The sequence below is a fragment of the Acipenser ruthenus genome, chromosome 13 (genome assembly GCF_902713425.1).
Source record: "Acipenser ruthenus chromosome 13, fAciRut3.2 maternal haplotype, whole genome shotgun sequence".
In the NCBI taxonomy this organism is placed as follows: Eukaryota; Metazoa; Chordata; class Actinopteri; order Acipenseriformes; family Acipenseridae; genus Acipenser; species Acipenser ruthenus.
In genome coordinates, this window is record NC_081201.1 from 4,202,526 (window position 1) to 4,217,726 (window position 15,201).

Sequence of the window (15,201 nt, forward strand, 5' to 3'; positions counted from 1 at the left end):
AAGGAATCGGTGAGTGGGGTTTGCAATACATGTGCTTTAGAAAGAATTCTTTGTTAAGATTCAATGTACTAAATTGTTGTTTTTAAAGGCACTGTTTTATTGACAGTGTTTATGTGGTGCTTTGGTTCTGTATCAGACAGCAGTGCTTGTTATTGAACAACCTTGGGAAAATGCAGCAATATGCTAACAGTAACCAATGTACAGTATATGCATATAATACTGTGCAAAGTGTATTATTAAAATGATATTCTTCACAGATAAAGATACAAAACCAAGCTCTGAAACAGATATATTTAATAGCTTTGCGCACAGTAATTGTTTTTGTTGGTATTGCCTTTTTGTTTAAACTTGGGTAATTTGCCAAGTTACCTCCTGAAATGTAAAAGAGCAAATGACCAAATGCTAAGTGGATAGTATGGATAGATAGAATTGGATAGAATGACGATGACCTTATTTATGAATGTATTTATGTATTCATTTATTCATTCATTATTATTTGTATTTTTTTCATTGTATTATTAGTTGTTGTTTTTTTTTTTTAACTTTTTTCAGACAGTACCCTGCAGTTTAATAAAATACAGCAAAACATATGTAATAGTTGGTTAAGACTGTTAGGTTATTTCTGAATCACCACTTGGGTGCATATTATTCACACTTACATTTTTTCCCTGTATATCTAAAGAACTGGTTATCCAGCTTGTGATTGGTTGGGTTAATAAAGGCTATATCTTAGGAACCTCAATTGACTTGCTTGCTGTTTCCTGTGTGTACGGTGCTCCTGTGGAATTGTCAGTCAGTGGGGTAGCGTTCGTGGAGCTGTATTGGGTTCATTATACTTGCTGTGGGTACATCACTACGATGATACTGTTTTTGAAGGTGCTGTATAACAGCAACATTGGATTGGATTGGATTGGAATGGATTGGATTGGATTGGATTGGATTGGATTGGATTGGACTGGACTGGATTGGAATGTATTGGATTGGAATGGATTAGATTGGATTAGATTGGATTGGATTGGATTGGATTAGCAGAGCTGGTATAGTGAGTACCTTTTAGTCCCTTTTAAGATAATTTAAGTAGTTAAACAGACAGGGCCTCTACCTTGAGATGGAATGAACATTACCCCAAATCTGAGACAGCTTTCTGGACCAGCATTTTAAAATAATACAGACTTAAAATGTAATTCTTTCAGTGTCCAGCAGGTGGCTATTTATCAACGCCATCATGAGCAGTGTTCATTTCGGAATATTAATACCTTTTGATGTTTATAGTCATCTGCTACACACTCAGGATATTGCCCCCCTCTGTAGTAGCACTTGCCACCCACTGGAATATAAACATGTTAGGTGTTTGGTTTTTTTGTCAGTGTAATTCCATAGCAACTAACCTCCACTGTAAAGCAGCTTTCTATTTATGAATCCCTTTCTTCTTGCTGTTTCAGTGCAGGGAAGAGCAGTTGTGTTGCAGAACAGTGTAACGGACAGCAATACAGTACTGAACCTTTCCTTTCCTAATTCATTATATAGTATTATTTGATTAAATTCAGCCCCTTGTTTATTTTTCCAGTGTTAGCTGAGCCCTACCTCCACAATCCCCCTGGATCTGTGATGACTGAGAACCATGTGTTTAATTGCATGCTGACCTGTTTTTGGCAGTCCCATGCTAGCATTTGGCTGCAGTCAGATACTGCGTCTGTTTCTAGAGGGAAAAGCCAGTCTTCTCTGTAGAGTGTACCAGAGCTCAAATCAATGGTTCAGGATTGTTGTGTGTGTGTGTGCGTGTGCGTGCGTGCATGCGTGCGTGTGTCAGGATTCTGATGAAAAGACATACCAGTACAGCAGAAAAGGAGTTCTGGTGAATGCTGCTCATGCTATTCAGTCGTCATTCTTTACAGGTCCCTGTGCTGGAAAAACAGCCCAATGTCCCTGAAAACTTAAAAAAAAAAAAAATAGCATACTTTTCAATCTGTACGGGTATTGCTCTAATAAAGCTTTTGTAGAGAAACTTGCTTAGCAGCTGCCCACACTGTGTCTTGCCAGGACTAGTCCCTCCGATTTCATTAGTACTTAAATCCACATACACAGAAAAATAAAAAGGAAGAAAAGAGAAAGCTCAGAACACTAACATTAAATTTATCAAAATAATGACACATAACTGAGTTACTAACCCCCAATCTGAGTAAATGGGACCTCTGCACTAAGAAAGAGGTGTGTCGAGCACCAGGAGCAGGGTAGTTGCAGGCTCTAGTGAGTGATGTATGCCACGTCTTTTCTTCTAGAGCTCAGAGGCTGTTATCCATTGGCTGAGCGAGTTTCAGCTCCAGGTCTACACTCCAAACTTCATCACTGCCGGGTATGACATTCCCACCATTAGCCGCATGACCCCCGAGGTAAGACCCCCAAACCCACACAAGAAAAACAAGAAGGGATACAGGGCTGGAAACACTGGTTTACTTCCAGTTCAAACCAGTTCCTAAAAATTCAGTCTACTTTGTTTTCCAGTTCATCGTTTATTGCTTTCCATTTCCTGAGGGAATCTTCTTTCTTCTCTGCCAAACATTTGTTTCCAGTAACTATTTAATAGCAGTCAAGTCAGACTAATGAGGAATGTGTGTCACTTGAATCTGAGGGCGGCAATTTAGAATGAATAATAAATGGTGTTTCTCAGATCTTTTTATGGGACCAACTTAAGTTTCGGGATTAGTATTTCCCATAAAGGACTTTGAGGAGGAAATGTGGTAACTCCTGAAAAAACAACGTTATTGGGACGTCCCCACTTTGTAAAACACCTTTTTAAGAACTAAATATGCCTTCAATTTTTTTTTTTAAAGTGCCAAAATATTTAGTCTGTTGTGGACTTTCATCCTCTGTGGAGTTTTGTCTGATTGGTGTTAGAAATAAATAGTTAATAAAAAATATAGTGAGAGTCAATGAGAAGTCCCCACAAATATAGGAATGGAAACGTGTGTGTGTGTTTGTGTGCTTGCGTGCGTGCGTGCGTGTGTGTGTTACTAAAGCATTAGTGTACATAGAAATGCATTGGAGTCCTATGCATTTGCTGCCATCCTAATGCTTTTTTAATAAACCCTATGGTTTTTAATATGATTAAAACATGTTTCTAATCATATGTAAAGAGCAAAAGCTGCTTGCTAATTGTTTGCCATTACCCCTAGTTCCCTGTGTGCAGATCATGGTTGTTAAACCATTCCTTTGCCATGTACTCTTTTTGCATTTGCTTCAACTTTTTGAATGGGATAATTAGCTGCTTTTCTACAGTACAGTGCCTCCAGAGAAGAATATGTGTTAGAAACAGCTGTGGAGCACGTGATTGTGTAGAGCATGGCTTTACTGGACTCTCCTGGGTAGTATTCACATCTGGATTTAATGGTTCACCAACAGTATGTCTTCCCAGTGATATGAATCGATAATCACGAAAGACTTCTGTAGCCGCTGGCTGGCTGGCCCAGTACTGTTGAAAGATCTTTATTAGGTATTTATTAACCTGTCAGCTTAGTGGATAGTACTGAAAGTTTCAAATTCTATGCCCCAGTGAAATAATGAGCCAGGACAAAACAATTGTAATACATACAGTTTGGGAGCAATAGTAAGTAGTGAACATTTGACAGTGACAGGAAAAGCAAGGATTTGCTACTTGCATGGTATATAAGCTGTCCAGAGAGGAGGAAACTAAGCAGTGAGTCATAGAAGCCACACGTCATGCCTTTTATGGGTACACCTACATTGTTTTTCTTCATTTTGTGTGGGTTTTTTTTCAGTTACACTTTTTTATGGGGCGTTTTTTAGTTTATTATCCATTCTCAGCAGCTTGGTAACAAATGTTAACCATTGCTGTTCATTTTGTGCTAATAGTTACTTAATATGTAACAACGAATGTATAAACTAATAAAAAAAAGAAGGTAGAATAATATAAACTCGATCTCATTTACAAAATATAATTTCAGTGATGCAATATGACTTGATATATGCTGAATTTTCTAGCAGACATTTTTATTAGTCAATAAATAGGATTCTATATGTTAACTAACCACTAAACATGTGTTCAAATGTTGGTAAGCCAACTGTTAATAAACTACAAATGCCCTAAGTGTTTTTTACCTTTTCATTTACCCTAGTTTGGTTAAAGATTTTTTTTTTCATGTATGTTGTGTAAAAGCCATTCATCATTTGTTTTTTTTTACCACAACTTTCTTATAAATAAACTATATTCGACAATAATGTTTAACGTAATCATTTTTTTAAATGTTCATTTGTTTCAATTCCTTAATGTCTAAAAAGGCTGTAGAGAATATGACTGTGCTTTGCGTCTTCCCCTTTCTGTGCAGTAACTCTCGTTGGGTTTTCTAGGATCTGACAGCTATCGGAGTAACCAAGCCCGGGCACAGGAAGAAGATTACTTCTGAAATCAGCAAGCTGAATGTGGCAGAGTGGCTTCCGGAACACAAGCCTGTGAGTACCCTGCTCCCTCTGAGCTAACTCTGCTGCACCAGGCCCCATCGCTCCTCCAATAGCTTTATCACAAACTTTTGAGGTTCTGCGACTCTCAGCCATGATGCTTTATCGTTTGCTTGTGAAGTCTCTAGATCAGGAGCAGTGTGAATTTAATTTGAACATATATTGATATATAATAATACATTAATTAATAATCATATATATAAAATATCGCTTTCATCTTGCCTCCATTGAAAGGCGTGTGTCTAAAAGCCTTTGAATGTTCTTGGCGTTTCAGAGGGAATAAGATTGTTTTCAGTTATATTATGGTACACTTTAATGTATCTTCCATTGATAACAATGTATGTGTATGTGTCCCACATCTCTGTTATCAACAGTATACAATATATCAGGACTACAAGATGAAAAGAAGAAAATGCTGCAGAATGCCCCAACAGCATTACTCATAAAAGGCTTGGATATATTTTGGAAGGTTCTTCTGTCTAACCATTTAGTTACGGTGCTGTGCTCACACAACAGAGCTCTGCTGTGAAGTTACCCGGGGTCACTCCAGATTGCATGACATTGCGTCATGGTTGTCAAACCAGATTTGGATGTCAGCCTGAATTCAACAATATGTGATGGAGAGGTCAGGTCACAGATCTGCAGCCTTTATCTTATTTATCTTTTAGATCAGTCAGGTGTAAACAGTTCTTTGGTGAAATGTTCGGTTGTCTCAATTTTGTGCTGTTGGTGCCTTTCCGTCACATGTGCACAAACATAAATTATTTCAATCAGCACCATTGATAAACCTTGAGTTTGAAAATGACTGGAAAATGTGAGGTTATGCTGTTCACTGTGTCTGTCCCAGCATTGCTTTCTACAGACACTGTAGTCCAGCGTAACGTTGGTATTGTGCCTTTTTGGAGTTTAAAAGCCCTGAGAACATGGAGAAGTTTCCGGTAGTCTGGTGCTTTAATTAACGTAAGGTACTGTACTGAGAAATACAAATGTCCTTCTAGTGTTTGAGTGCGTCTAAAGGTTGTACTTTTTGATGTTTAAAAAACAAACCACTTGCGGCTTTTAAACAAAAAAAAAACAAGGACAGTGTTCAAAAGCAATGTTTGTTTTTCTTCTTAAAAGCAGGCAGATTGATTACTTTTCTAAAATGCCTCAGTCTTGGACTGGAAGGAACATCCCAGCCGCTTGCATTAAAGGACAGGTTGTTTTGTTTTTGTTGGGCCCTTATATATTTTGATTCCGTTTTTTTTACTCAAGTTCCATTTTCCATCTTTTTTTGCAGGCCAACTTGGCTGAATGGCTGTCTGTGATAGGCCTTGGCCAATATTATCAAGTCCTTGTGCACAATGGCTATGAGAACATCGACTTCATTACAGACATCACCTGGGAGGACCTACAGGAGATTGGCATCACCAAACTAGGTAAAAACAACCAGAGACTGTGACTAATATGATAGATGTTAATACATTGCCACCAGGAGCTGCTCTTAAGATCCATTTGCTTGCCATTGATATATGTACTGTATCATATCATAGGCTACGTCAGCCCTTTATTTACTCCTAAATGATTCATGTGACCTACATAGCACATGAACTGATTTCAAGTACAAAAAAATAACAAGCATTTTTTTGTGATGATTTTATTGCTTAGGGCCTGTTGCTGGCTGTCAGAGAGAGCTGCAGTCATCTGAAACACTACATTAAATGCATTGTGCCAGCAGCAAAACAACTTTTGGTGAAGAAACAGCAGTATGTTTTAAATTAAAAAGTCTCTTTCTGAACTTGAAAGAACTTAATGAGACCCAGCTGAGCGATGCTTCTATCTTGAGGTTCTACAATTTTATAACTGTACTGTCCCTTGAAAGCCCACCGTGTGTGTGTGGTGGAGGCACACTGCCTACAGTCTGCCCTATCTCATATTGATGGCTCCATTAAAAATTCTGCGGCGCATCCTTGCTACACATTAAGCATTGTTAAAAGGCTGCTGCAGCAATTTTCTTTCATCAGACATCGGGCTCGTCAATGGAAGAAAATGTGAAAAAAATGGTTTTGTTAAAATTAAGGTAGCATGCTAAAGCATTTGTTAATAGTAGTAGAACCATTGTTTTTTTTTTCCATGTTACTAATGGTATTTTTTTTCTTCTTGTGTTTGAAGGCCATCAGAAGAAGCTCATGCTGGCTGTGAAGAAGCTGGCGGAGATACAGAAGGCGGAGCACGGTCGGGGTACCCTCAGGAGGAAGGCTCCTCAGTCTCTGGAGGTGGTGGCCATCGAGTCCCCTCAGCAGGAGACGGCAGAGTGCCTCTCCCCCAAGATGACCACCTTCCAGGACAGCGAGCTGAGCAACGAGCTGCAGGCCGCCATGACTCGCGCAGGGGACTCCCAGGACAACATGGAGCTGAAGCAAGCCAGCAACCACATGCCCCACCGACTCCAGATATCTCGGAGCCTCCATGAGGACAGCCAGAGCAGCAAGACCAAGGAACCGCCAGCAGAGGGGCCTGCCGAGGAGGGGGGCACTCCCCAGAGGAAGGAAGTGCGGCCCATGATGCAGAGGGCAAGCGTGCCCAGGCAGTCCTTCCCTCCTGCTGGAGGGCCTACCTATATGCCAAAAGCCAGGCCGTCCTCCCCACAGACTATGGGGGTTTCTCAAACTACGGCCAAAGTGAAGCCCACCCCACAGCTGCTACCCCAGACAGACCGCCCCATGTCCCCCAGGTCTCTCCAACAGTCCCCCACACATAGGGGCTTCGCCTATGTCCTGCCCCAGCCAGTAACAGGAGGTGAAGCAAATGCCAGCCATGGGACTGGAGTTGCTCCCGTTCTCCCCGTTTCCGTGCCAGTGCTCTGCCTCCCTCCACAAGGGGATGAATCCGACGAGGAGCAGGGAAGGCCGAAGAAACGGGCCCACAGCTTGAACCGCTACGCCATGTCCGACAGCGAGCAGGACCGGGAAGAGTTAATGGTGCCAGACGTTGCGCCTTATGCCACCGTGCAGCGACGTGTGAGCAGGAGCCACTCTGTGAGGGGCCAGTCTGGGGATAATAACGTCAACCGCAGCCAGTCCTTCGCCCTCCGACCCAAGAAGAAAGGCCCACCTCCCCCTCCCCCCAAGCGCTCCAGCTCAGCCATTTCGAGCACAAACCTGGCTGATGACTTCACCGGGGAGGGTGGTGGCAACGAGCTGGAGGTGGTGTACCGGGAGCAGCGGCGGGCCAGTGACTTCGGGGGCATGGTGGACACAGGAAGCGCTGGCAGCGTGAAGAGCATCGCCGCCATGTTGGAAATGTCGTCCATTGGCGGAGGACCCAAAGCTCTGGCACTGCAGAAGGCTCTCGGTGGCAGCGGCATACACTATCTGCAGGTAGGACCACCATGCGCTCACATTGCTTTGTTTTCCAGAATACAAGTAGTTTAAATGTTCATCTTACATGTTGGTCTGGTCACACTTTATTTAAGGGGGTTCTTATTTTACTTATGAATGCTTGGTTAATCCTAAATTCCACAGACTTTGTGGTATTAGCTATCATCCTGCAATTAAGCATTAATAATGCTAACACTGTGGTGTTTTATTAATCATTTTGTATTAGTAAAAGAGTTGATATACTGTATAGGGGTATTGTTGATGTATTATTCAGTGTTGATTGCACAATAATAAACCTTGATTTGCAACCCCTAAACTAAAGTGTTACCATTTCTTTTCCATTGCTCTTTACTTATAAGATCTTCCTTATGAAGACGTGTGGAGACCGAAAGAAGCTTGTTCAGCTCCCTTATTACGAGCATTGTAGTTTTTAATTATTATCACTTGGGAGGTTTCAGAAAGGCTCACACCAGTTTTGATTTGTTATTTGTTCTGTTTCTTATTGAATACAACTTTCAACAAATATGGCCATGCCTTTTGCCAATTTAAAATAAGCATGCTGTATTATATTAATGCTATAATTATGTTGCCAAGTTTACATTTTTTTAACTTTTAATTCAGGTAAATAAAACCGTTTAGGTTTCACAATAAGTAAGCAACACAAAATATTATTAACTTACATTTTCCAGTAATAATGAATGATCAAAACAGTGTCTGTTTCTGGTGTCTTTCAGTTTTTTTCAGTATTTCAGTTAAAACATTTAGTAAATGTCTTAAGAATAATCTAAACTGATACATGTGTGTATGACACCCTCGTTCTCTATCCCTCTGAAGCCCAGTCCGGAGCATGGGCGAGTGGCCTCTGTGAAGCACCGAGACGCAATCGGCCCGGACGGGGAAGTGGTCAACCGACGGAGAACCATCAGCGGGCCCGTGACTGGACTGATTGCCGCAGCGCGCAGAGAGAGGGTCGACAGCGTGAGATCCGGCAAGGAACCCGAGTCCCCAAAGGATAAGCCTCAAGAGGACCAACAGCAGCCAGCTTCTCGGAACAGCTCCAGTGAGAATATCCCCTTCGCCAAAGAGGGCAACCTGACCATCAAGCAGAGACCCAGGAAACCGGAGGCTGGCGACGGCCTGCCAGAGACTGTGTACACCCTGAAACAGGAAGACTTCTCCAGAGTGGATGCCAACGCTACTCTAAAGAGAAGAGTGAAGTCAAGGCATCACCCAGATGGTGTGAAGTTCCACCTTACCGAGTCGAGCACAGTGAAGAGACGACCGAAAACTAAGGAGAAGGACCAGACAGGTTCCCCGCAGGAGTCTCAGCACTTTGCCCTCTATCAGAACGGCACGGGCACTATTAAACGAAGGCCAGTGTCAGAGATGAGTGGGGTGGAGAGCCCCATGCCCCACTTGGTGGCCGAGGGCAATGGTGACCAGGGGCCCCGCAGAGACAGTTTGGAAGCCGGTGACGGAGAGACCAGGAAGCCTGTCAAGCCGCCTGTCTCTCCCAAACCAGTCCTTACACAACAGGGCACTGTAAAGAAGCAAGGACCCCCGACTCCCACTTCAAAGAAGGCTCCTATTCCCGGACCTGGCAGTCCAGGTAAACTAAAGTGAATTCAAGAAAGCTTACAAAACTTCAACAACTGATGCATTGCTGATGTTATAATCCATCCACATTCTCTCTCTCTCTCTCTCTCTCTCCTCCCTCTCTCTCTCTCTCTCTCTCTCTCTCTCTCTCTCTCTCTCTCTCTCTCTCTCTCTCTCTCCACACAGAAGTGAAGCGAGTCCCTCCACCGGTGTCTCCAAAGCCCGCCCCACCACCGACAGCACCAAAACCAGCCAAGGTGCAGGCCGTCCTGCAGTCTCTCAGCGCCGGACCAACCCCAACCCCTTCCCCTGCCAAACAACCAGGAACTGGAAAGGCTTCAAGCACACCCCCCTCCCTCTGTTCCAGCCCGGCTAAACCGCAAAGCCCCCCGGGGCAGCCCCCTCCTCCCCCTCCCCCTCCCCTGGCCCTTCCTCCACTGGCTCAGACGCCCCAGCCCTCCCCCCAGCCCTCCCCTCAGCCCTCCCCTCAGCCCTCCCATCACGGAGTCCCTGTGAAGCCTCCCCGCTCCTCCATCGGCAGCGCCTCCACAGATAGTGCCTGCCCTGACACAGCGCAACAGAAACTGGAGGAGACCAGCGCCTCGCTCGCTGCTGCCCTGCAGGCTGTCGAGGAGAAGATCAAACAGGAAGAGCAACACAAAGCAGAGTGAGTACAGCCTTCGTTCAACTGACAAGACAAAGATGTTCACATCTTAACCGTCCAGCCCGGAGGTGCAGTGGAAGCAAAATGCAATACAGTATTGCAAGGGGCTGGCATGAAATCCAGTGATACAGCAGATAGGGTTAAAGCAGCGATTGTATTATACATAACAATTTCACCCTCTTTTCCCTGGTTTAAAGGGTTGGTCAGTGATGCCACCAAGGGAAGAAGGTGCCCTGACAACGCACATGGACGGATTTTATTTATTTAATTTAATTTTGTTTTTTATTTTACTTTTTGCTCTGGTGATAGCATTGCACTGTATTTTATGACAGGAATCAAAAGCTTTGTTAAGAGACAGAAGTACCGTCGTCTCCTGCAGATTTCCTGACGCTTGCCGTTTCCTCTCTTGTCTTTCAGTTCCAGCACTGAAGCAAAGAGCACAGTCAGCATACTGGACGACATTGGCAGCATGTTCGATGACCTGGCCGACCAGCTCGATGCGATGCTGGAGTGACTACAGCGAGGAAAGCTCAAGATACACAAACCTCAGGACTCAGAGTGGGTACAAGGGCACAAAAACCATCCCTGATAGAACCCCGTCCTCTTCCTCCCTGTCACTTTTATGGACAACGCGTTGTGGACCGAAGATCCCTTCTCAATGTCCAACACAACTCAAATCAGTTGCACAATTAACCAATTATTAAAATTAAGATGAATTACCTCAGGATTGTGCAAAAGAAAATCAGAGTGCACTAGACAGACAGGATCCAGAGGGTCAGTGTGAGGGACTTTGCAGTAGAAAACGCTACAATCTTTTTTTCTATTTGTGTGAGGAGTATGAAATCTATTGTAAAAAAAAAAAAATAAAACCTAAAATAAACTATGGTATGTGTAAAATTGTTAGCATGAAGAAAGAAAAGAGTTTATATCGTGAATCCTACAAAAATAAATAACCATTTCTCATCTAGAGAAACTCATTAGTTAGTGCAGTAATATTTTTTTGTTTTGCTGAGAGGTACAAATTACTCATTTGATCAATTTCATATATATATATATATATATATATATATATATATGGGATTGGAGTTGATGGCTTAGAATATTCTAAACAACGGCAGTGTTCATATTTTTTACAACCTGTCACTGGTTACAAATATTTTGTGAATGTGTTGTAGAAATGGTGAGCTGGCTTGATATAGTTGCAGACAACATCCCTTTGAAATCTGTTTGCTGCCAAACAAGAACATTTGTCAAGAGCTCCAACTTCTTAAATGGGAAGTTTCCCTGCATAATAATTCCTCCAAACTTAACATTTCCATTTGATGGTGCATAACCATTTTTTTCTATACTTGTATAGCATGGTTTGAAAAGGCAACAGTACTGCACTTCTAGGATTGCTGCATCGTTGATCACTCACTACTTTTCGAAATGCAAAAACAGTTTGCACATGGTTACATTCTTTCGCAATACCATGTGCAAAGATGAGGGCTTCGTTTTTGTAAATTGTCCTGTATTGGATAAATATGGTAACACAATACAAGCTGCTACCATAGATACTCTGTCAATTATTATGGTTTATGGAGTTGGATTTGTTGAACTTTAAAAATGTGCAGAATTACATTTTTTAACACAAGTTGGGTCTTTGGAAAGGTGCTGGCTAAAAGAATCTGTAGTTGAACACTGCATGAACTAACAAGCTACTGTATTAGCAACACCTACTTATTTACAGCCTCCAATGACTACAGGTTTGTGGAAGTGTGATTGCGTTGGCACTATACAGCAGGAGTTTGCTCCTTTCTGCTTGCAGCTCACCAGCTTTGGAACAGTACAGTGAACTGAACCCTGCTTACCCATAGATAACGACTCTACCAGGATGCATGTATCTTAAATCTTGCAACTGCAGTGCCCTGTTTAGCACAATTATACTTTATATATGGATTGGATTTGGGTCACTAAATATGTGTCTGCTTAAGCATCGATGCCACCTGCTGTTAAATTAGACCTCGCTTTTTGGCATAACCGTTTCAAAGACCCAAGTAGCTAGCAAGCTGGTTGAATCTGTACTTCAGGTATTTAAATGTTTTTTAAAAAATGGAATTCTGCTTTTGAATGGCACAAAAACTTTTTTTTTCTTTGCGTGTGTGTGCATGATGTTCAACATTGAAATGATTGTACTAGCTACCACTGCCATGACTTTTTTTTGGTATTATTTCTATTGCCTTATAAGTTTAATTTATGTTCATATATTTCTGTTTGCGTGTCCCCTGTTTATATAGATGCAGTATCATTTTTCTAAGACACTGTATGTGTGTGTACAGATAACGTTTTGGCAACTGGTGCTGCTTGAGTATGTTCCCATAGTGTTAATATTGTAAAGAACACTTGAATGTGTGTGATAATGTCACTTTTTAATAGCTGTCTTTCAATAAATATATCCATTATTCAAGTTTTTTTTTTTTTTTTTTTTTACATCAACGGCACAAATCGAGATTATACGCGCGATTGTTTGTGATACAACAGCTTTAAAATAATGCATTTGCAAAAATCTCCCTTGAATGAGATTTGTGCGTATGGGCAACTGCAGCAGCATATCAGTGTCAAACACAGCCCGACAATAAAGCTCACTGCAAGGTCTTCAGAATGAAACTAACCTGTCCGACGATGTGGTTGTTATTTCATACTGGTATTTACATCATTTTCACACTTAGAGCATTTCTAAATGTAAAAACAAATACCTGAACACTTCTTGAACTAGGCAGTCCACTCAAGAAAAAAAAAATTGTACTATATAAGGTGAAAAATGATTTAAAAAGTTGGTAGATGTGTTATTAAACTTAGTTCTGATGCAGTGTTTCAACCTATTGGGTTTATACATGAAGAAAATACACAGTACAGTGGTTATGTAGCTATAGCTCCAGGCATGTAGCTCCCGAACTGTGTGAAAACTGTTTTTACCCTTCTTTGGCACATAACTCACATACTGTGGGAATGCAGTAATTTATGTTGCCAGGGCACAGTACAGTGACGATATCACCACTGAGCTATCACAGAACACTAAGACACACCGATCATTCAACAAGCACAGTGGGGAGCACTGACTGCAGCTGGAACTTGTTACACAATATGTGCTGCTGAAGATGTGGAAGTCGATGTTGTCTAATAATTATTTATTTATTTGAAGGTTTGTAGCAGGTTTTGTGTGTGTAGCAATGCTAGTTGTTTGTGATTTAAGTAGGACATGAATGGATACTGCATTATTGCAAAGCAAGCGTATTTATAAACTGAACAGGTACAGAGATGCAAGCTAAAAAAAAAAAACGTTTTAGTTATTGTGAAGACTGTCCTCTGGTGGTGGTATAGTAGATTGCAGTAACTTCTGGAGTAGACAGAATTGCTAAGCCACAACTGCTTTGGGGGGTTTTGATTAAAAAATAGAGGTGTTTTTTGTTTGTTTGTTTGTTTGTTTTTTGAGGTAACATTTTTCCAAAAATATATATTTGTCCCTTAATATAACTAAAACTAATAACCGTGTTGTGGCCATAGTACAAGGTACTTTAAGACCAAAATTCTGCTAGATTATAGAAACGTTTTCCGTTTTTCATTGATTATATTTGTATATACAGGACATGTCATTTTTTGATCCCTGTATACATGTTCTCAACAGTTGTGGCCGAATGCTAACGTTTGAAATGTACAACATACCATTTATAAAAAAAATAAGCTCCCAGAATCTATCTGAAATGTCTTTTAAAACAGAACTGAGAATATTAAAAAATATATATATATATATAATTTATTATATAAAAACTATTTAACAGTATGTATTGCAGATGTCTCCCTTAAAGACATACATTTATATATAAAAGTGAAGCAAACAAAACAGGTATGGAGAAAAAAACATTATGTTCAAAAAGAAAATACAGCACAAATGTAAAGTTTTTTTATTATCATTTTTCTTTATGTAAGCTTTTAGCAGATTTATGTTTAGCGATTACGCGGTGATTCTATTAGTATATATGTAGACCTTTTGTTTTATTCTAATTGGTTATGCAATGTTACAAATGTGTATATGTGCCTTGCTTTAGGTTTTCAGAAGTTTTTGTTAATTTTAAAACAATGTGGTTTTTTTTTTTGTTTTGTTTCATAATTTAGTTTTCGTGTGTGCACATTCTATGGAATGTACCCATGTAATAATACTGTATAAAATGTGTATAAAAGTCTGGGCTACTGCTGTCTGAGTAATGATGAATTCCTGTGCTTGTGGTTGCAAAACGAAGTGTCTCCTGTAATTCTATTGGCATTTCAAGTGTGGTCTACTTATATTGTATACAGTGATGGAAATGTAAGAGGTGGAGGATATTGCTCCATGTAGAACTTCACCATTCAAAAATACCCCCCGCCCCCCACCCACCCACCAAAAAAAACAAAAAACAAAGAAAACTGTACCATGAGGTTTAAAGTTACCCAAATTGTTTTAAATACAAGCTATGCATCCTGGTTTCCTTCCCTTGCTGAGCTGTGTTCTATAGTTTCTATGTATACTAACTGTTTCGTGGTGACTTAAACAGTTTTGTCCCATTTTTCTTTTCCCAAAAGGAAAATATACAAATAAAATCTTGCAAAAAATAAAAAAAATAAAAAAAAAAAGATCTTATCAAGCAAGATTGCTTTATTGTAAAGAAAATCTGTTTTATTTTTATTCTGTACAAAAAAAACCTAATAATAAATGGAAGACATTTTCACAAAGAATTCCATAAACGCCAGGCTGTATATTGAGTCCAGTTGACTTAATGCCATTGACTTGTGTCATACCTGCTGTGACAGGCATGTGGCAGTACCGTGCTTGCAGTGACTGCATAAACAGCGATCTGCTCTAAATAAATGTTATAGAAAAATAACGTTGTTTTGTTTATTTACTGGTTTCACTTGTGATCGGATATGAAGATTTGAGAATGGAAAAGCAGCCATGCTCTTTCTGTAAGGCTTTTCCTACTGAATGATTAGCACAGAGCTGGTTTGCATTCATAGGAAACCTGTTAATGACTACAGGAGCGGGTTTAAATTACTTCTTCATGGTACTGCTTTTTATATCCAGGGTTGAATATTATT

At 40.7% G+C, this 15,201-nt stretch overlaps 1 protein-coding gene across 5 annotated transcripts in view; it reads left to right on the forward strand.

Annotated features, from left to right (window-relative positions):
• LOC117417847 (caskin-1-like) overlaps window positions 1-12,559 on the forward strand; it is a 117,458-nt gene extending 104,899 nt beyond the window's left edge. For 4 of the 5 annotated variants that reach the window (XM_034030228.3, XM_034030232.3, XM_034030233.3 and 1 more), the window contains 7 exons: window positions 2,280-2,390; window positions 4,366-4,467; window positions 5,753-5,891; window positions 6,625-7,832; window positions 8,667-9,441; window positions 9,615-10,095; window positions 10,510-12,559. In XM_034030228.3, coding sequence (XP_033886119.3) covers window positions 2,280-2,390; window positions 4,366-4,467; window positions 5,753-5,891; window positions 6,625-7,832; window positions 8,667-9,441; window positions 9,615-10,095; window positions 10,510-10,606 — 2,913 coding nt within the window. In that variant the 3' untranslated portion in view covers window positions 10,607-12,559. The remainder of the gene's footprint in view (window positions 1-2,279; window positions 2,391-4,365; window positions 4,468-5,752; window positions 5,892-6,624; window positions 7,833-8,666; window positions 9,442-9,614; window positions 10,096-10,509) is intronic. The other variant, XM_059035471.1, reaches the window with a different exon arrangement.
• The last annotated feature ends 2,642 nt before the right edge of the window (window positions 12,560-15,201 follow it).